The following is a 22,822-nucleotide window of genomic DNA, read 5'->3' on the forward strand; positions in this document are numbered from 1 at the left end:
CATGAAAAAAGACATTGCTGAATTAGAAGACTAGAAAAGAAGAGCACACCTAAGAATCTTCTCTGTTCCTGAGGGTACTGAGGATTCAGCAGGCTCCTGTGTATCATACCTTGAGAATTGGCTATCACAAGTCACTGATCTGAAATTTCCCAAATAATTTAAACGGGAGAAAGCCAACAGGGTTCCATTAATGAAACCGTTGACAAGTACCTTAACGAGGCCGATAGTCTGTAAACCACTACGATATCAACACACTGAAACAATATTGGCTTAAATGTGCAAGAACAATCATATCAACTGCAATGGCTGCAAAATTCATGTCTCACAGGATTAGTCTAAAACTACTTTTAACACCAGAAAAGGATTCTTGGGACTTCATGACAAATTAAAAAATATGAATTCACAATTTTCTTTTACAGGCCTGGCAAGATTCAAAGTAATGGTGAAAGGCAAGTGGCATACTTTTGAGGACACAAAAGGTATATCATACTTTCTGGACGAGATCACAGACCATATGATGGAAATATTAAAATCTGCCTCCTATGTAAGGAAATCATGATCAGCCCTGTAGACATTCAGATGTCTTTTCTAATTCTGAACTCCATTCATGGCTTACACAGTGCCTACAAGGCTGAAATAAGTATAATTCACCCATGTTGTTCCTTATTTATGACTACTGTATTTGCCCGAATTTACCTTGATTCTATTTTCATGCGGATTGATCGGTCTTCAGTCATACCACCTGCTCTGAAGTTGCAACTGTGATCATTCCGTTTTCTTTAGATACAATCACTCCAATATAAACTTGTTGAGTTACCATATTTCTTTTACCTCCTCCCAGAAGGGAGACATTGCCTATAATAGCTAGCTCAAATTTGTAATTGTCCCTTACAATATGTCACGATGATCAGTTTATGCCACACTTTATAGCCGCAAATGGCAAACCGATTTGGAAAGATATATACAATTTATTTTCATACTCTTTGTCCTTTATCATAGTTAATGTCTCTAGGATGTGGGCTCATGAGACATTATATTTCTTTTTTAACCTTACAAATTAATGGTCTATTTTACCTAGTAACTAATGCTATTTGTCGACCATTACACACAATTTCTTAGGATAATGTGACTGTCCTATATTTTATAACCACAGATAACTGTGTGTCTACAAATCAATTTAGATGATACAAACAATCTAGTATCATATGTGGACTCTCCTGTTGAGATTAAACGTGTTCTGTGTTAATCATACTCTTCACTGTGTTATTTACTATGTTGCTGTTGCTACTCTTCTTTGCTTCCTCTTTGTTGATGCTTATAGGGAAGGGGATGGGGGGGGTAGGACAGGGGTGAGGGAGAGGGTGCTTTTTTTTCTTCTCTTTTGTAGCTTTGAAACTCGTATGTTCTTTTTGCTTAGTTTTTCTTTTTCTTCAAGCTATCCAATCATTCCTACAAATTCGGAAGGCTGTTCTAGTAGCATGTTCATGCTCATCAATTGGATCTCACTCAAGATAGTCATACATCTTTATTTACTCTGCCATGCTCAGAGACGAGATGCTTCAATACACTTCATATACTGTTCAGACATTCTGGGATGCTTTATATACTCCCAGCATCTAAAAGACAAAAAACCTACCAACCATATAACCTTATTGTACCTAGCTCTCTGATTCAACATCATCATCCTCAGAGGCATGTGTGATACAACACTGACAGACACCCTTAATATTGTTTCCCTGAATGTCAAGGGTTTGACCCATGAAGTAAAAAGACACAAAACAATGGATTACCTCTTTAAATTCAAAGGTGATATCATTCTCCTTCAGGAGACAAGAAATACCGACAAGGAAGTCAATACCCTTAAGAATAATTGGATCTCTGAAGTCCACTGTTCCCCTGCAATACACAAAACAAGCATTTGTAAGAGCTATTAGCATTGTAAATTCCTAACTGGACTTTTCTTGCCACACAAATTGACAAGTCGATTCATAGTGCCATGGCCGCCATGAGCATGAGGGCATAGATGAGGCAGAAAAGAAAAAATAAGTTTGCTTGCAGTCAAACGTATCGGCAAACCTGCAATTATTCATGTAACAAGGTCGATGGCCAAGGCGGTAACCAAACTGCCCCAAGGAGGGACAAACATAAACCATTTACAAATGATAACAAAGGATTTTTGAAAGTCAAGGCCACGAACGAGTGATAATGATGGGCATGCAGTGGGCGTGGTGAAAAGCCCACAGACAGATAACAACATGTCAGAGCGCTTGCGCGCTCAACCTAAAAATGGGGTTATCATACTAATCTATAAACGCTCCAAACTATCAAACTTGAATCATGCTCTATTGACAAAAAGGTAGATGGATCATTGCCAATCTAAGCAGAGGGGATCCACATAATCAACATATATGACCCTATTAGTGATGACACTTTCTTTTTAAATAAAATTTCAGATAACATTGGACACCTATCCTCCAATGATCTCATTATTGTTGGTGGGGATTTTAACCTTCCTCTTGACACAATCTTAGACCATCAATCATCCTGTAAATACCATCCACCTAATCCCCAAAAAGTTTGCAAACAATATGCTCTAAATACAACCTTAAAAATGCCTGGAGATTACAAAAACCTGACTCTAGGGACTACACCTTTTTCTCTGCATCACATAACCCCTACACAAGAATCGACTATTTTCTTATCTCTTGAGCCTATACACACCTAAAAGATAAAACAAACATTTCACCAAGACTGCTTTCCGACCATTCTTGTATTACCACGCTACTCACTGGAACAAATTCTAAAGCCCCAACCAAGATATGGTGTTTCAATAATGATGTCCTTGCCAACCCAGACAATATAAGAAAATTGAGGAAATTATTTCTGACTACATTCTAGATAACTTTATACCGGAAATAAACATACAGATATTAAGGCAACACTGAGAGGCACTCTAATTGACATGAAAGTGAAAATCAATAAAACAAATGACACCCTATTGATAAAGTGCAAAGGAGACATCAAACAACTTGAATCAATAGACATCAAAAATCTAGCTAAAAACACTCCTTCCTTTCTCACAAGCAAAAAATATTAATACAATAAAATTCTATGCGAAAAAGCCAGTGTATGGATAAACAAATTCAAAGGCCTTATGATTTCTGAAGCCAATAAAGCTGGTAAAATGTTGGCCTCATATCTCAAACATAAACAAAAACAAAACAAAAAAAAATGTGTACTATGACGATAAATGGATTACTCCAGCACAATGCTCTGACTACCTAAGCATGATACAATTACCTCATTTATCAGATGAGAATAAAGCAATCTTAACCAAACCAATCTCTTTGATTGAACTCACTGATGCAATTGGTACTCTTAAAGGAAACAAAGCACCTGGCCCTGACGGCTTTACAGCCACATTTCACAAAACAGTCGCTCATTCACATCAGCAAACCATGCTAGATCTATTTAATCACTTTGCAACATCTGATGTTATTGGAGCCAGTATTGCGGTGCTCCCCAAGGCAGGGAAAGGCCTATTGCTTCTGAAAAATTATAGGGCCACATCACTAATACATTTGGACTATAAACCAAATGCGAAAATACTAGGCACATGTCTAAATCTCTACTTATCACAACTAATAAGTAGTACACAGGCTTTTAAAAAAATTCGTCCATCAACAATACCCATCTCTTGTGCCATGTCCTAGACAGAGCCAAAACATCTACATCAGCTTCTGTAGTGGTAGCGCTTGATACTGAGAAAGCATTGGATAGAGTATCATGGACTTTCCTTAAAGAATCCCTCAAAAGATTTAATTTGGGAGACAAATTCATAAGAATGATCATGGACCGCTATATTAATCCGACTGCCCGTATCTGCACTAGTAGTTTTCTATCCCAACCACTCAAACTGGAAAAAGGCACTAGACAGGGATGTCCACTTTCCTCCTCACTTTTTCTGATGGGTCTTGAGCCCCTTCTCCTAGATATAAAAAACAATCCTAAAATAACAGGCATCAATTTTCACAGAAAAGTAGAGAAATTGTTTGCCTATGCAGATTACATCATAATTGTCACTGATAATCCCAGCTCATTCATACGTGCCCTCATAGAAACAATTGGGCGATGTTCAAAAGTCCCTGGGCGCAATCGAAACTGAGACAAATCAGATGTTAAATCTTTCAACTTCCTAGGCACCAAGGACTTGTTAGGAGACTCAGGCCTGACTTGGCAGCCCCTATAACTCAAATACTTGGGCATCAAATTTGTCTCTGACTTAATAGACACAATTCAAAACAATGAAAAACTCCCCCTTCAAAAAATAACTAAACTCTTAGAAAGCTGGTCACCCACATTTATTAACTCTGGTGGGGCTGCATTGCAAATATAAGAATGATGATTAAACCAATCATTAACTATTTAATCACTATGTTACCTCTGCTGCTCTCTGACGACTTTAACCATAAATTAAATAAACTGATCACATATTTTATCTGGCAAAGTAAGAGAGCAAGAATAGCTCAGAAGAAACTCCATCTCCCCACTACATTAGGCAGAGTTCATCTTGCAAACTTTAGGGATAATTAGACAGCCTTCTTAACCAAGCAGGGCACCCATTGTTTTTCTCACTCCTGATAATTATACATACACATGGCTGGAAGTTGAAAAACCCATCTTGAACAAGTTTGACCCTGTAACCCTACTTATCGCCAATCACAAACATCTCACAGCTACTAAATATCTATTCGAAAATACCAGAAATGCCCTATTAATCATTGATAAGAAGTAACCCTCACAAATAAAATTATCCAATTTAGCCTCTCTTTGGCACAACTCAAAAATCACATACGAAGGTCAAGCCCTGTATTGGGACTCATGGGTAACCAAAGGTATATGTTTCCCTAACCAGCCAGACACTATAACCTCCCTGTTAACCTTCTCAAGCCTGCAAACACAATATCAACTTGAAGACCAAGAATTCTATAACTTCATCAAACATAAGTTTGCCATTACCGACTCCAACTCTCACCAGAGAGAACCGTCCCTTCCATTATTAGTTAGTAAACTCAACAAAATGGGCCACCATGTTTCCAAATGTTACCACTTACTACAACCTACAACATCAGGACCAAATAAGAAAGTATGGAAAACTGGGATACTAACTCATCTCACCCCACATCTGAGCCTAAATGGAATACTATATGGAAATCAATTTCCTCCCATTCCCAGACTAAATATTGGCTAATTCATCAAGCCTACTGGACCCCTTCCCATTTACATATCTTGAACATCTTAGATACCCCTACATGCTGAAACTGCAAGGAGGAAACCAGAGACCTTGCCTACCTAATTGTTCACTGCACATCAATGGAAACTTTTTGGAACAATGTCTTCACTTTCATTTACAAACTTTTTAACATATGCCTCAAAAAGGATTTTTTATTACTTATCGAGGGCTTCCTTAATCCTAATATTACAAAACCCTGCTGATTACGTTCTCCTTGATCTTTTTCTGTTGTCTGTAGTCAAAATGGTCACATCTTACTGGAAAGCTATGTACAAAGCTTTATTTACACCGTGGCTAAACTGGGTAACACGCATCAGAGGTGCTGATAACATCACTCTCCAACATTCCCCCTGGAAAACCCAACACAAACCCATATGGGAATCCTTAGATAACAATTTCACTGCCACTAAACTTCCTTGGGTGTGAGGACCCTGGTTTATGCTCTAAATCCTCATATGGATGGCTTCCTATCTGCATTTTGGGATTGGACAAATCTGACTCCAGCGAGACAAACATCCTTCCTGCTCTCATACTTCTTTTTCTCCTCTCAGATTTTATCATGTCTGAGTACCCAATCTAATGTTTCATTCTTACGGATGTTATGTATAGAATGATCTTTGCACTTGTTTGTACTAACGTATTTCTCCAGCAAAAACAGAGACCCATGAAAAATTATATTTGTCACTCAACTGTATCTGCATTCTCCTCGTTATTGCATAGTTCACACCATGTATGTTCATTTTTTCGTTCCACTCACTGTTAATTCATTTCCTTTTTTGGACTGAAAACAAATAAAATGATTATGAAATCAAAAGGACACATGGGCAATGCACCTAAGCAGGTGAAATCAGAAAACCATGAACTGAATTCACTCTACTATATTCAAGGATAAGTAGCTGGGCCATCAGGTGCCAAGAATGCACAGAATATTATCGGTCATGAGATACGAACATGTACAAACTGTGATCTGGCTGTGTTATGAATGGCGTTACAAGCACAGTACCTATCTACATTCTCTGACAAAAGATCCAGCTTAAGAAAATGCCATATCCGTTTGTCCCTTATTATTGCTAAACACTATCTACTGATGTGACATCATTTATTAAGTAGGATAGTCTGTGAGCCACTGAGTGATTCCCAGTAACTTTCTCTGACTTTTCTGCCATTTTACTTACATCCTTGCCCATCTATTGCACCACTAACCCAACATTCCATGTGATCGCTTTGAAAATATGTTTTTCACCATGTAAGGGGCCGATTACGAGTTTGGTAGTCCCAACACAGGACTGCCAAACTCCCGGGGAGGACACCACCACCATGGCAGTGGCATCCCCCCCAACTCTCTTACAATGTTTCCGCTGGATGGTTCGGGCTGACCGGCGGGAACATTGAAATAGAGTGTTCCCTCCAGTGACACCAGCGAGAACAGTGCTATGGGATAGCAGTCGGCTCCCTTAAAGGAGCCGAGTGCTATCTTGTAGCACAGAAGGAGCTGACAAGCACCCTTGGAATGTGCACTGTCTGTAGACAATGCACATTCTGACTGTGCTAGGCAGGGGGACCCCTGCACTGCCCATCAATCAATCAATCAATCAGTCAATTTATAAAACGCGCTACTCACCCGTAAGGGTCTCAAGGCGCTGGAGGGGAAGGGAGTTACTGGTCGAATAGCCATGTCTTGAGGCATTTTCTGAAGGTCAGGAGGTCTTGAGTCTGGGATAGTTGGAGCGGTAGGGAGTTTCAGGTCTTGGGGGCGAGGTGAGAGAAGGATCTTCCTCCGGTGGTGTTGCGGTGAATGCGGGGGACGGTGGTTAGGGTGAGGCTGGCGGAGCAGAGCTGGCGGACGGGGGTGTAGAAGGTGTGGAATGCCGTGGGCATGGGTAGAGCAGGGCCCCCCTGTGGCCCCCTGCACTTGTTCTCCACCAGCCTTTTCATGGTGGACAAACCACCATGTAAAGGCTGGCGGACAACAAGGTTGTAATCAGCCAGGTGGCGCTGAGTTCTTCACCACCCTGGCTTATTATAACCAAGACCGCTGTCAGTCCATCAGGAACAATGTTCCCGGTGGAGACGGCGGTCTCCTGGGACCTCTGCCCACCAAGGTCGTAATTGGGGGGTCGGACCGCCCACAGTGCTGCTGTCCGAACGTCAACGCGAGTCTGGCGGTCCTCAGACCGACACACTCATAATGAGGCCTTAAGTCTGAGAAAAACACAGATTTTCTAAGTGGTCTTTTACTCTATAGAGTAATTTACCAATAAATGTACTATTTACCCCAATCAGTCTTTTGGAGACGACGGCCTAATCCAATTCCAGAATGCCCTTTTACCCCACAAATATTTCGAGTAAGTTCAGTGACCTAATGTGCATACAAATTGCCATGGACTCTCTGGGGTCTCAAAAGCCAATGCATCCATTAAAAGTGTTTTAATAGTAGTGGTGAAATAACACTTCTGCCTATAAGCTTATCAACATGGCGACAAAGTTTGTCGCTTTCATAAAAACTTCTCTGCATGCAAAATTTCTCCCCAGTTTTTTTTTGGCAGGAGATTTTTGTTCAGAACATTTTTGGAAGTAGATTGTTCCACAAATATGTATGTTTTTGCAGAACTTTGCAACCCAGTATATTTTAAAAACTTGCCAATCTTTCCAAAGTTAAAAAACTAGCTTCACAAATTTTGCATGCACACAGGCCCAGATTCACTTTTGTGAAGGGTAAAAGGAAACGGTTTGGACCATGCACTGAATCGAAAATGGGACCATCAGGTCTGTGGGAAGGCTAGTGAGACGTTGCAGGGAAAATGTGGATGTGATACTTGCATTTCTTCCCAGCACTCTATACATCCAAAGTATTATGCACTGGTTCCCATGAGCTAAATGGGAATGGTGACAACAGTTGTTATTCTTATGTTTCCAATGGGATCATGTTTTACAAGTATTTGCCTTAAAGGTCATGTTCTAGTCAATTCTTACATTTACTCTCTACCTGTAAGTCGGGGAGGGAATATACATCAGTAATTCACCATTTCGCCTTATTGCCGCCTTATCATTGTTTGCAACGTTATTTAATGCAAAACTAGAATGCCCCAATAGCGAAAATAGGAAAATAATACAATTCTAAAATATGTTTGTCTGGCTCATAGCAGACTAGAAAAGAAGAAAAACATATAGTAGAAATAATAGTGAACAAAAACTCCTGTGCCTGCCCCACCAATGTACCTAGCTGCCTATTGCGTCTCAGAATAATCTTTCTTCCATCCTGCTCTTTTATTGAAAACTGTTAGCAGGTTTACTGAATGAGGAAGCAGTCAAAGTCTAGAAACATCTTTCAAGCTAGCTGTGTAATTTAATATTTAGAATCTCTGAGATATTATCTTCACTGACAGATGGTTCAGTTTGAGCTGTGTATACCACAAACAATGGATTCCACCACAAATAACAAAAAGAAAAAAGGTATAGTTCTCTGCACCTTTTTTTGTGGATACTACTGACCAGTGGCCTGGGGTCGGTCACTTTTAAGGAATGCCCCCTTTGGCTGTGGTTGTTTTTTTTGACAGGGCAAAAATCACATGTTGAAATAAACTCCTAAGTCGTAAAATAGCCTACACCAAAATGTAAACCCTGATTGAGCCAATCAAATTTTGTAAACAAATAAAAATAAATCAAAATATGGTTGAGAATATTCATGACTCATGAGTGAACATGCCAGAGATATAAAAAAGTGTTTATCCTTTGAAGACCATTCAGAATCTTTTTAAAATACTTATATATCAGAAACTACTAGTGAATTTACACCAGCCCCAAAAAAAGAACATCCTCTAATTGCAATTCTGCTTTCGAACTAAGTATGGTGTAAATCGGTCCGGCTTTTCAGGCTGTAGGTGTGAGCATAGTTTTCTATGAGAGCTAAAATCAATTACCACTTATTTGTTCACCCTTTTTACTTTTTGCTCTGGTTGGATCTTCCCTAACCTTGGCAGTGTTTAATTTGAGCTGGTGGTTGCTGTCGGGGGCTACAACACTTTTTTTCCCTCATCTGACATTAACCCTGAGCAAGAGAAAGGAAAACACACAGAAAGGAAAGAGGAGAAAGACAGAAAAACAGGCACAAATGGAGAAACCAGGAACCTGAACGAGTGAGGCAAAGTAGCAGGAAGAATTTGGTAGCCCAATAATGAGGTGGATTCAAGACTCCACAACCTTGATATTCAGTGTGCTGACATTTAAGTGCACTGACCGCAGGTTTTTGAGCAGGTTTCTGAGCACAGCTTTGGGCACCAGTACTGCTGCTATTAAAAACAAGCATTTTCAATGGAATAGGTCTCGTATTTTCTTGAGTTAGAGCTACTAGCATTGTCAATTCATAACTGGACTTTTCTTGCCACATAAATTGGTTAACCCTGACTCCTAATTTCGTCTCTTCCTGCCATATAATTCCAGTGGCCCAGCATTTACAAAAGCACTTCCATTTACCTCCTTCCTCTATATTAAAACAGATACATTTCTAATATAATCCTCTATCAGAAATAAACTTTTGGCACTAGATGGTAATGCTTAAAGCACCATAACAAAAATATAATTTCGGATGGATTGGAGGATGAAAGGAAAGAGGGAGTCGGAAGTAAAGATGGAGAGGACAAGTGGTGTAGTAACGGTGTCATGGGCCCTGGAGTAAGAAAGGAAAATGGTTGACTGCAATTGTGGTAGGAAAATACAGCAGTAATCAGAGTTGAGTGAGGTCCATAGGTCTCTGGGACCCAGTGCAACTGCACCTGTTGCTGCATTGATAACTATGCCTCAGTAGAGAAAGTGGATGGGGCAGAAAAAGAGAAGCAAAAGGAATTCAACAGAAAAACGAAGAATGAGAAGGGGTCGCAAAGAAATAAAAGAAGGGATAGAAAGAATGAGAAAATGAAAACAACTAAGAGAAGAAATAGAGCAAACGTGTGAGACAAAATAAAAAAGGGAAGGAAGCTAGCGAACGAAAGATAAGAAGGAAAAAATAATGAAATAAGTGTAAAAAGAAAGAGAAAAATGAACATTTAAGAAAAAAAGAGAGATGGTGAGAGAAACAAGCAGCAAAAGAACCAGGGCAAGTATGTACTGACACATTTCCCACAGACAGAGAATGGGAAAACCACTTTGACGCTTAGGGTCCAGACAAGTAACTTGTGGCTTCTACCTACAGACAGGAAAAGAGGGATTTATAGTAAAACATGAATTGACAGATAAAGAGAAAACAACACCAGAGAAAGGAAGGAAGAAAGATCTAAAGAGAAAGAGTGCATACAGAGTGAAAGAAAAGAGCAAATAAAAAAACAAAGAAAGAATGAAGGGAAGAAAAAATAGCCATGTTTTTGCGAGTTTGAAAGAGAAGGTAGCAAGAGGGGAATTAAAAAAAGGGAGAGGAGTAGAAATAAACAGTTGAAAGAAAGAGCAAAACTGTTAATTTGGGGATTTTAAGAGCTGGACAGAGAAAAGTGGGGGACAAAGAAAACATTGAGAGTAAACAGAGTAAAGGAAAGAATGGAGTGAGATATGTGAAACAAGCCCTCCCAACAAAGATGGCAGTTACGAATAGATTTAATTGGCTTCCCCACGTCCTCAAACAGAAGCCAGAGTGTGGAACAGCAGGGGGCACTGCAGAGCAGCAGGAGATGCATTAGCAGAGTTGTATTTAAACGCCAATACGGCAACATTGGAGCACTTCAGACCAGGATTGGGGGTATAGAAAGAGCTGTGTCCTGGCCCAGTGCTGGAATAACAGAAAGGCAGCAGGTGAAGAATGAGAAACGGAGTGCTGTGTAATTCCTGTCATTGGAATAATGGAACACTGAAGGTTAGGGTTGAGGTGCACTGACAGAGTTTTATGTGGGCTGCAGTACTGGAATAGTAACGGGCACACAAGGTCAGAAGTGAGGTATGTTAATGGGGCTATGTATGGAACCTAGTATTGGTGTGCCAGCGTTGCCGAGTGTTAGCCTTGGGGTACCCTAGTGAAGCTAGGAGTGGTGCCCAGTATGGGAGTGGCACTGCCTCTGAAACACAGAAGCGAGGAGTCCTGAAGCGCGTGTGTGTGAGCCTTAGTACTGAGAAGATATGTGCACTGAATGTTAGAATCGATGGAATCTAGCAGAGCTATCGTGGTTCTCATCAACAGTGACATTGGATGTTAGACTTGAGGTGCACTGGCTGAGCTGTGTATTGCTCTTTTGGGTCCAATATTGGTTGGCAGTGGGACTGAATATTGGAATTGAGCTGCTGTAATGGAACTGTATGTGAGCAGGGTCCCAGTATAGGAAAGTAAGTGGTCTTGCAGGGGTAGTACTCAGGTGAACTGGTGGAGCTGTGCTCGAGGTCCTAGTCCTGGAACAGCAGAGTGTACTGACTGTAAGAACTGAGGTGCTCTGACAGAAAGCGTGAGTGAGCTTCCTGGCACTGGCACAGCTGATGCCTTGGAGTGTGTGAACTGAGGTGCAATGATAGAGCTGCACCCAACGTCCCAGTATTGGAGCAGGAGAGTGTACTGACTGCAAGAGCTGAGGTGCTCTGGCCTACAGAGTGTGTAGGGTTCCTGGCACCAGCACATCTGAGGTCTTGGAGTGTGTGAACTAAGGTGCACTGATGGAACTGCGCCGAGGTCCCAGTATTGGAGCAGGAGAGTGGACTGACTGAAAGAACTGAGGTGCTCTGGCAAACAGTGTCTGTGGGGGTCCTGGCACGGCTGAGGGCTTGGAGTGTGTGAACTGAGGAGCACTGATGGAGCTGTGCCCGAGATCCCAGTACTGGAGTGGCAGAGTATACTGACTGCAAGAACTGAGGTGCTCGGCAAACAGTGTCTGTGGGGTTCCTGGCACTGGCATGGCTGAGGGCTTGCAGTGTGTGAACTGAGGTGCACAGATGGAGCTGCACCTGAGGTCCCAGTACTGGAGCAGCAGAGTGACTGTAAAAACTGAGGTACTCTGGCAGCCAGCATGTGTGGGGTTCCTGGCACTGGCATGGCTGAGAGCTTGGAGTGTGTGAACTGAGGTGCACTGATAGAGCTGCACGTGAGGTCCCAGTACTGGAGCAGCAGAGTGACTGTAAGAACTGAGGTGCTCTGGCAGACAGCGTGTGTGGGGTTCCTGGCACTGGCACCGCTGAGGGCTTGGAGTGTGTGAACTAAGGTGCACTGATGGAGCTGTGAGTGAGATCCCAGTATGGAGCAGAAGTGGGCACTGTCTTTAAGGGGTGGTAGAGCTAGGTGTCTAGGCTATAAGCAATTTCAAGCGAACCTCCAACCTTGCTATCAGCACACAGGCAGGCACACTTGGTAAAGAAAATTCAAGCCAAGGAAGGGCGGGAGCCAGGCAGCTGAGAAAGGGTGCAGAGAGCCCACAAAGACCAAATGTGACCAAGATAAAAGCCTGATTTATAGCCTTGTTTACAGCTAAGGTCAGAGTGAATAGGGAAGCTTCTCTAGACAGAAACAGGAAACAAAGTAAAGAAAAGTCCCCTACAGACCAGATAAACAGGACAAAGCGTAATTATACAGTAGTTGGTCACTGCTCTTACACAGAAGTAGGAGGGACAACGAGGCATGACTAACCACTAGCAAGCAAGGATTTTTAAATGACACTGAAACTAACAAATGAAATAGCTGGAAGCCCACAGAAGAAGTATACTTAAAAGTTTACAAGAGGTCGAACGCTTACGCTCAACCTAATTAGGCACTGAAACTTGCCATGTCAAAATATATTTAACTGACTGAGTAAGCAGATTGCTAAGTTTAGTGCAAATTCTTTCACTGGGCAAAATGTATAGGCAAAGCAACAGCAAAAATTACTTTTCAATGAGAACACCATTTGAACCAATACAAAAGAGTAATGATAGCCACTGAGTAATAATACTGATGTAGAGTTGAGTAGTTAGTCTGCACTTGCATATATTTATTTATCAATTTTGGTAGCCGATTTTCCAGCTATGATATATTTTAGCAAAATATTTTTGTGCTCCATGCTCTGACATACAACTAGAGGTAGTGACGACTTAATGAGTAGATGTGTGGATTGATTGGCTAGCTTACCTGGGTGTTTTTTATGGATTAACAATATAGCATAATTTATCAGCACAAGTTATGGATGATCCAGTTGATCACTGAGCCAATTAATGCCTAATGTAATCTATTTATTATTGATTGATTGATGGGATGGATTTATTGAAGAAGTGGCTGCTAATTGTGATCAGGGATTCGTGGTTAAGCAGGAGTTGGTTTGTTTGAATGATTTTCTTCATTTTGTATCTCGCTGTTTGCTAATGAGTGATTTGTTAATTAATCAACGTATCTATTAGTTGAACCAACTGCCTTCCTTTTTATTTCTGGCCACCAGACAACTTTAGTAGTCTCACCCTCCTGACATAATCACATTGCAGTGGGCTTGAAGCTCATCAATTGTTTATCATTGCTAGTTGTCATTGTCACTCTCAATTGCTTGCTACTTATTCATCAGCTGTGTAGGCTTCACTTCTTCCTCCTTTGTTTTCCATCCCCTGGAGCATGGATGCATTACTGTGTCCTTTCACTGCTTGCTTTTTCAGGTGCTACTCTTTTCTTTTTCTTTAAGCACTCTACGAGAGTGCTTGTGTTTCCAGCTGTCTCCCTCGTGTTTTTTTTACTACCTCTCTCTGCAGTGCTCCACATTCCTCACTTTCGCTGATGTGCTTCTCCCCAACACCCTGAGCATTGCCTACTGGCCCATGTGCTTTCTCCTCACCATCTTTACTTTGCTGTATTTTGTCCATTTTATCACCCCATATGCATCTGATGTTGCTTCACTCCTTCCACGCTTGTGTTGCTTCCAGCCCCTACCTGTGCCTGCTGTTTTGCTTGCAACACTTCTTCCCCATTTTGCTTCTGCCCCACCATATCCCTGTGCTGTTTCCACCAGTTGGTGCTTGTGCCTCTGTGTTGCTTCCCCCCATTGATGCTTCCCCACCTCCTGCTTTACAAAAGGAAAAAAAACACTTTTGTGCTTTTTACTTTTGTTTTTTTAGTTACCAATCCAACTCTGATTGGTAACTAAAATGAAAAAACACAAAAGCAGTGTGTAGTTTTGTAGATGTGCACATGCTTGATGTTCGCACCTACAAAGCGACAGGGCCAGCCACGGCAAATGTTTTTTTGTCAATGCATTAGGCGTAGGACACATAACCAGAGCTACTGTGCCACATTGCTAAACCATTGGCAAAGCCAAAAGATCCCAAAGGCAAGACTTATTGGTTTTGCCAATTAATGCTTTTTCAGGCTTGTGTGTCATGTGACAATAATGGTTTCTATACCTGGTCTAAGAATATCTGCCTGATCTGAAGCACCATACAGTTTTATTACAATTACATGAGGTGGTTAGCTTTTCCTTAATTTATTTTTATAATCGCAATCATATGGCAACCACTTTTAGGTGGCACCAATTTTTTCTTTTTCTCCTTTAGTTTTGTGGAATATGCTTGCAAATAAAAATTTTAACTATAAAATAAACTGTTGCACCACCCTAACCAGGCCAGTCCTCCTGGCTTGTCCAAACGTCTTCCAGTGTGAGGCAAAAGGAGTCCTGCTGGTGTGGCGGTGCTGGTGATGCAGCCACCTCTGCACCCCCAACCGCCAGCACAACTGCTGGCGACTTCCCAGCAGCAACATGGCGGACAGCTGCCATCACTCTTGATATGGCGATCTGCAGACCGCCAGAACTTGCAGTCTGCTGGTGGGTTTGGCTTCGGCGGTCTGGCAAAAAGACCGCTGAAGCCAAAATAAGGGCCTTAATGTGCATTTCGAATACATGGTTATACATATGCACTTTCAAGTTTTCATAAAATATGGAAACGTAAAGGACAGAACTACATGTTACTTTCAGTAGTACAATTGAAGGTGCAAATGTAAATGTGAATAATGAATACATGTAAGCGTTTTTAAATCAACATTAGTCTGCACGTTTATGAAGCTTCAGTCTTTAAGGGGATACATTTCATTATTGCGTCATAATATGCACACATGTTAATAATATTAAACCGTGCAGTAATTATAAGATGAAATATAACCGTGCAATGTGCAAACATTGATGTATAAAGGATGGAGTGTAAATTGCGCTAGCCTATCAGTATTCTCAATGTTAAAGCCAGAGCCTATTTTTCTTCATGGGAAAATCCCAGAGTTAAAAACAACCGAAAAAACAAAAGGAAACAAAAAACCACAGGACAGCTCCGAAAGCTGCTTTAGTTTATTTTTAATTCATGATGCAGTTTGATATTTTCCAAAAACACATACTAAAGGAAGGCTGCAACCAGTTACAAATGAGTCGCACGGATCAACATAATATTATCAATGATTATTTGATCATTTTAATGTTCTGTAAAGAAGACTGGTTGATCTACAATATACCCACTTGATTGGTGCTCAGCCTGGGTATGATATTAATGTGTCTGTCAACAGACATTGCTCAATAAGTAGGGTCTAAAGAGGCTGCCTTTTATCAATGTGTAAGACTGGCTTCAACATCTAACATGCAAAAGTGAACATCATACTTAGTACGACCATTCAGTTTAAAGGGCTATTATGAATGGATGTTTAAAGGGCTATTATGAATGTATGTGCAAGCATATAAAGATATGAGTAGATGGAATATTGCACTTTTCTAGTGGCCTCTATAAAGTGAACTGTTTGATGTGCTGTCTCGAATTTCAGGAATGCATTTTGATGGACAACTCTTATCATTTATGCCTCCCCTAGAAGTAGCAAGTCTAAAGTCAAGGAAATATTGAGAAGGAAATTGCAGATCACAGGAACTTCAAACCTTTAATATGAAAGACAACAACTATGTGGGAGGGACACACTGTCAGCTGTTAAGATCGAATACTTGCCAAGAAGACAATAACATTGTTTCATTACTGGGCAGATTTAGAGACTGACTAGTAAGTGCAGAGGAGATTATTTTGTTCCAGATTTAGAGTAACCTGGACAGTGACAACCATTTCAAGAGTCCTAGTCACATAGGGTAATCAAGAAAGGGGTCAGTTGGTTGCTCAGATTGTAGAATCTGAATTTGATCTTTCCGAAGTGGGATTAATATGAACTTGCTCAACAGGAGAGGGCGGCAAGGGCAGGAAGTCGCAGTTGGACTTTTTTGACACTATGGATGCATATTGCCATTGGATGGTTTGGACTCAGTGATCCTAGAAAATTCATAGATGTTTTCTCCAAATATAGGTTTGATAATGGTAATTAGTGGGATAAAAAAATCGAGCCAGTTCTGAACTTTGGCAACCTTATAAATAAGTTTATTATTATATACTGGAGGTGGTTGCCCACCTCAAGGAATTATAACACTAACTTGACAGGGTGAACCCTAAAGTCACTGAATTAGCCTGAGCTCAAACACTGGTGTATTTGGCACATAGCAAAAAGATTTGACTTACGGCAATGTGTAAAGAATTTATGAGGTACCAAAACAGTAACAAAGTCAAAACACCAAACAATAAAAATCCCAAAATGAATTAGGCGAGTAGATTAATTTTTCATAAACAGAATAACAGTAAACTTACAAAAATCCAATAAGGGGAAAGGAAGACTTGAATTTTAAACTTTTTAAGTAAAAACAGCACCAAAAAGCACTAAGCAGCAATGATAGTCATGGAAGTGATTGGCCAGAACCTAGAAGTTATTTCAGGCCGACCGCAATGGAGCACAGGCCGAATATTCCAAGCGGGACTGTCCTTCATACTGTCTTTTTCATGGAGCTCAAGGTCCTGAAATGTGGCAAACCTGACACTGTATCTGAGGAAGATGCATCAAAGTTGGACAACTCTTCTGCAAGGTCATCTTGACAGCTCCCAAGGACGTCACTTTTCAGGGTTTCTGGAGCAGCATCTCTAAGTCACTTCTAAGCCTCCTGGAACCTCAAGGACAGCACTTGGGGGTCAGGACTCACTCCAGCCAGCAGCAAGGTTCAGTGTAAGTCTAGTTGGTACTGGCCAACTGGTTGCTTAAAAAAGCAGGGCTTTTGCAGCTTGTTGTATTCCTGTAGCCATAGAGGAGGTCAGCCAACTGACCTTCTTTGTCCTGGGTACTTGAGGGAGAAAGCCCAGTCCCTTAGGGCTCCTCATAACCCAGACAATAGCTCCAATTTTCTTCTGATCTTCTACAGGTCCAGAAAGTGTTCTGGGGAGAGTTCCTTGGGCTGCCACATTTATGGTCAGCACTAGTCAGTGGGTGAGGGTGACTCCTGGACACCCCCTTACCAATTGAGAAATCTTTCCCAAGAGCAACCGTAGCCACTTTTTCATCAGTTCCTGTTTATCCTACTGCAACCAATACCACAGTGCACCTTAAGATGGAGAGACATTTCCTCCCTTGTGCAGAGCTCTTGTGTTTACTCAAAGGTGTGGCAAGTGAAATATGCAGTGCACTCCGCTGTGCCCACCCCAAACCAGTTCTGGGGTAGCATTCCTCCCACTGGGTTCAGAGCCAGCCTGGCTAGTGGACACTGTGGAAAAAGGTTTTCCTTTCTTCTAGTGTTGCCTTATACTAAACTATGAATGGAGTGGCCTTACCTTTGTCCCTTAAAATGTAAAGAAGTTCTTAGGTCCACCCCAACTCTCCTTCCTCAGCTGATAAGGATAAAATGCCCCAAATCCAGTCCATTCTGTCATCAGGTATAAGCAGTGCCTAATTTATAAATACAAAGGTGCCAGTGCCCAAAGCCCTCCTCTTGAACACGCGGCTGCTGTAATTAAATGTGTGAACATGGAATACTGAGGCGGCGTAATCCTTAAGCCATCTCGGGCCTCTTTAATCCATTTAAAGCCACTCCCTGTCCCTTCAGCTCACTCTTGCAGCTTTTTACTTTCTCCCTTTGTGACGCTTTTTCATTTTTCTCCTCATCCGTCTTTCCTATATGTGTCTTTTGCTCCAGCAAATGCTTGAGGCATAAGAATAAGCCCCGGCCCTAAAAAATAAGTGCCGGTACTCAGCACCGGAAAAAAACAAGCACAAATTAATCAATGGGTATAAGTCATTGTTCTGCTCTGGGAGCAGTTTTCACACATAATTACCTTCAATCACTTGCAGGGTAACTGTTAGAGAACTAATGCAAATTACCCACCATGACATTCAGACAGGGAAAGAATAACTTTCTAAAAGTTACTTTTCTTAAATAGGTATCCAACTTTACCAAAAAAATTAACTTTTAATAAATATGGAATATAGTCCTTAAATTAATAATTTTCCTGTTGAAAAGTTACAGATTAAAGTTTAGACTCTGCACTTGGAAGTTTTCCAGGATCCAGCCTCAGCCTTGCCAGTAAAAATAGCTTTTGAGGCTAGTCATTGGATGAATAAACCAACTTGAACTTTGTGCTTGTTCCACTTTTAAATATCAGTGACTAGTTGTAATGAAGGGTAATGTATTAATATTTGAAAACAGGGGGTTCTCCCTGTCAAAAAGGGTTATTTTTATAGGTTTAACAGCAGGTTTTAGGCTGCTGCAATCATGCAGCATAGGATAGGCATGAAACCATGTTTTCCAGGCCCACTGTATGGACGGCACATCGGGCGCTACAGTCCACAGGTGCATTTAACTTCCAAACCCTGTGTGCTTTTCAAACACTATCTACAAGGCACTTATAGGCAAGCTAAAGATGTCAGTTTGGGTAAGCCAATTAGCCATGTTTAAAGGGGAAGCAGAGGGTCTTTGCTTCTTTTTAGTGGGGGTAAACATCACAGAGTTAGAAAAAAAAACAAAAAAAAGGGTCCTGAAAAGGGTGAAAAATCAGGGATGGCCATACCGAAAAGGCGTATTTGCTACATCCATTAGCTGAATAATTCTAAGAACTCTTTTGAGGAGCTGTCCCTCTAAAATATGAAAGATTGAGTATGGGACTAACGCATTTGTACCACGACTGGGGGGAATAGCCTAGACTGGTTAGCGGCTTCATACCAGGTTTGTTTTTTATGTTAATACCAATGAAGATGTCATCAAAATTGATGAAGGTAAAATACTCAGGTGTGGCAATATGTACTCTAGTTGAAAAAAACTTATTGAGTAATGACATTTCTTCAATGGATTCTGCAATCAATTTGGCAAAACCAATAGATTCCATATGTGTAACTATACCCTGTGTAAGCATTGTTCTACCCAGCTAGGCTGATCTGAGAGTATATATTGCTACTGTGAGTATGCAGGGGAGTGATGTCGTGTAGACTCCTATTATTCTAATGAGACTACTGAATTTGGGCGGCAGAATCACTTGCGCTGTGGGGGACTGAGTCTGAACCCACTACAGGTGACACCTGTTGGCCTAATCCGGGTTTTGCTCCGGCTAACTAGCAGTGCCTCATATCTACCCAAGAGCAGGGATGATTGGGTAGCCGAGCGCATGACACAATTGACTCCTCATGGAAATCGTGGTCACTCAGATCGCATCCATTTCTCTCAGCTATATCAGTCTCACATATACGAGGACAATCAGAGGCAGTATATGTTTCAATAAGGTTTTAATGAAGCAACTGCATCCTAGATAATAAAGCATGTCCTGCAATAACTAGGACGATGAAACATGACAGGATTAAAATTGTGACAAGGAGAGTAAGGCATAAAAATAACGCTACCATATTGTCACTAGAATCATTAAAATAATTCCTACCTAGGCTACGTTAGAGCACAGCATGTTAAGCTCTAGTTCTGCCATTCCGGATATATCTAGGTTAAAGTGCACAGCTGCAGGCCTAGTTCGCTTAACTAACATGTATGAAGCTATAACTAAAATGGATACACAACAGTGAGATGTGACACATAATTGTGCTAAAAATATGTAAATCGACTGATGATGCACTTCAGCGATTGGCACTTAAAAGTATCAAATTGTATGCTGAATGGCTCTTAGATTAGCAATCATGAAGAGGAAATCCACTCCACCCGCTCCCAAAGTTCCATAATATACAGTAGATGCTGTCTTTGGCAGGTTGTAATTCAGGTAGTATTAGCTAGGAATGGAATTCCTTACTGAACACATGCATACTTTAGGCCTGACTCACAAAGGTACACGTATACCTTTCTGTAAGTTTACTATTGTTTGTTTTTCACAAAGGTATTTTACTAGTCGTATCTTTATAATTGTGGAGTCTCCGCACATAAAAAGATGGGACTGTCCTATCTTTTTGTATGTGGAGACTCCGCAGTCGTAAATATATTACTAGTAAAATGCTTTTGTGAATAGCAAGCAATAGTAAACGTACCCAAAAGGGTAAGTTTACATTTGTAAATCAGGTCCTTAGTTACTGCCTTTGCTCGAAGAATGGGCTGAAATCAGGTTTTAAGACTGTGGGGGTTATTCCAACTTTGGAGGAAGTGGTAATCCGTCCCAAAAGTGACAGTAAAGTGACGGATATACCACCAGCCGTATTACGAGTCCATTATATCCTATGGAACTCGTAATACGGCTGGTGGTAAATCCGTCACATTTGGGACGGATTACCACCTCCTCCAAAGTTGGAATAACCCCCTGTGTGTTAAATCAATTAAACATAACTGAGTTGTAGGACAGGCTTGCAGGTTTACTAAGAGGTGAGTGTACCTAATCTCTGGGAGCTGCGCATGAGGATGCCAGAAGGAGAAAAAACGGGAGCACTGGGATGACAAGGCTCTGTCTACATATGTGATGAAGAATTTGAGGAAATTCAGATTTTACAAACTAATTCTGGATTTATCCCCACTAAAACTTGTTCGCAGGCTTTGATGTTGAACAAGGCACTGATGAACCTTTCAGGTGCTCCAACACCTCACATTCACACTGATGACGTTTTCCTAAACCGTCTGCACACTCAGATCCATAGGCCATCATTATAAGCATGCCACAATTACCATGATTATGTTTAAAACATGTGGACATCTAATGCTGGCATTCTGATTTATGTGGTATTACTACGATCCCGCAGGCTTTCCCTGCAGAGAATAGGACAGTAATAACACCTCGGTTAGTACAACAGCATCATCATTGAGTAACAGAATTACTCCAGGATGATTTTACTGCACAGTAATTCTGTGCAGCTCATAATTAGGGCCATTGGGTGCTTCTGTAAATGATGTCTGCATGTTCTCCAATTTGACACAACGATGACCCACAAGTATTCTGAGAAATGGTCCCATGTTAATTTAGATGCAAGGGTAGCTATCTGCACGTGTATGTGGTTTCCGAAGTGAATTGCAAGTACACATTTTCCCGCTACTTTTATTGTATGTCGAAACAATCTCTTTGAGAGTTGTTCTTTGTTTCAAAGGACCACACTGAGGTTCAAATTTACCTTAGAAATAAAAGCAAATAGACTCCTTTGAAGATCATAGAGTCTTGTAAGGCTCGAACTCCTTTGTGATGCGGCCACTGCACTACAACTAACAATCATCTATTTTTCCACACTGTAATCTTAAGTAACATTGCTAAATAAAACTCAGTAAAACTGAGTACGTTGTCCTTGTAACCCACATGTCTAATCTTAGGAGCCATAGATTTGGAATATTGTGTAAGAATATCTTTTTTTCTGTGTCAGCTGCAACATGACCTGCCCATCTGGACTATATGGGATTAACTGTGAGCAGAGCTGCAATTGTCGCGATGACCGATGTGATGCAGTTACTGGAGCCTGTCACATGGGTAAGTGCAAGCACAACCTTTAACATATCCTCAGACCTCCTTTAGGTTGCAGTGTAGACTGCGAGGTGGCAATTGACCAAAAACCCATCAGATCCTTGAATGAAAGTTAACTATGAAACAGAGGCCCAACGTTAAAAACGGGCAGGGCAACCTCACAGTGGCATAGCACAAAATGATGTTGCCCACCTTCATATTGTGATGAGTGGCCCCTAAATATCACATATATATGGATCACAGATATTCATTGACCTTGAGCTAACTGTATGTCCCTTGGAGACTTGTGAACCTGGTCCTTTGATTTTATAGAACAGAGAGAAATGAAAGGGTCCTTCAAATCTCATCCTACAGTAATTATTCTCAATACAATTACTGATAGGAGTTTTCGAGGATGCAGAGAGAACAGTGGTGTTTGTTATCAAGCAACTCAGTACTGAGTTAATAATGTGTTATTTGTTTATAAATAACTTAGAGATGGTTCTACGGAGTAGTGGGGGGGGGCTGTACAAATGCAAGAATATATATATTACATGAAACTTTAATGACTGCTAGAAAATAGGATGCCCAAAGGCAAAAGAGACTAAATGGTGTAGCCACATTTAAATGCAGAGGGAATATATTTGTCACTTCCAGTCTAGAAAATTATAATAATCCGTTAGCCATACGTGAGTGTGAAATGTGTCTGTTTGTAAAGTTTGTTATGTATTGTCATTTGTTAATGAAACAATTTAAATTAACCTCCTGTGCAAAGACCTACTAAGGACCCATTTAGGAAACAGTATTCAAATATGATCTCCATAGGTGGAAACACGTAAGAGAGAATTGAGACTAACAATTGGCCAAAATGCATTTGTTTTG

The 22,822-nt window shown here is 40.9% G+C and overlaps 1 protein-coding gene across 1 annotated transcript in view; it reads left to right on the forward strand.

The window, feature by feature from the left end:
- The window catches only part of SCARF2 (scavenger receptor class F member 2), a 589,328-nt gene that overhangs the window by 345,189 nt on the left and 221,317 nt on the right, over nt 1-22,822 (forward strand). Inside the window, exon 7 of the mRNA XM_069214490.1 lies at nt 21,864-21,967. Within this exon, the coding sequence (XP_069070591.1) occupies nt 21,864-21,967 (104 nt within the window). The remainder of the gene's footprint in view (nt 1-21,863; nt 21,968-22,822) is intronic.

The sequence above is a fragment of the Pleurodeles waltl genome, chromosome 11 (genome assembly GCF_031143425.1).
Source record: "Pleurodeles waltl isolate 20211129_DDA chromosome 11, aPleWal1.hap1.20221129, whole genome shotgun sequence".
In the NCBI taxonomy this organism is placed as follows: domain Eukaryota; kingdom Metazoa; phylum Chordata; class Amphibia; order Caudata; family Salamandridae; genus Pleurodeles; species Pleurodeles waltl.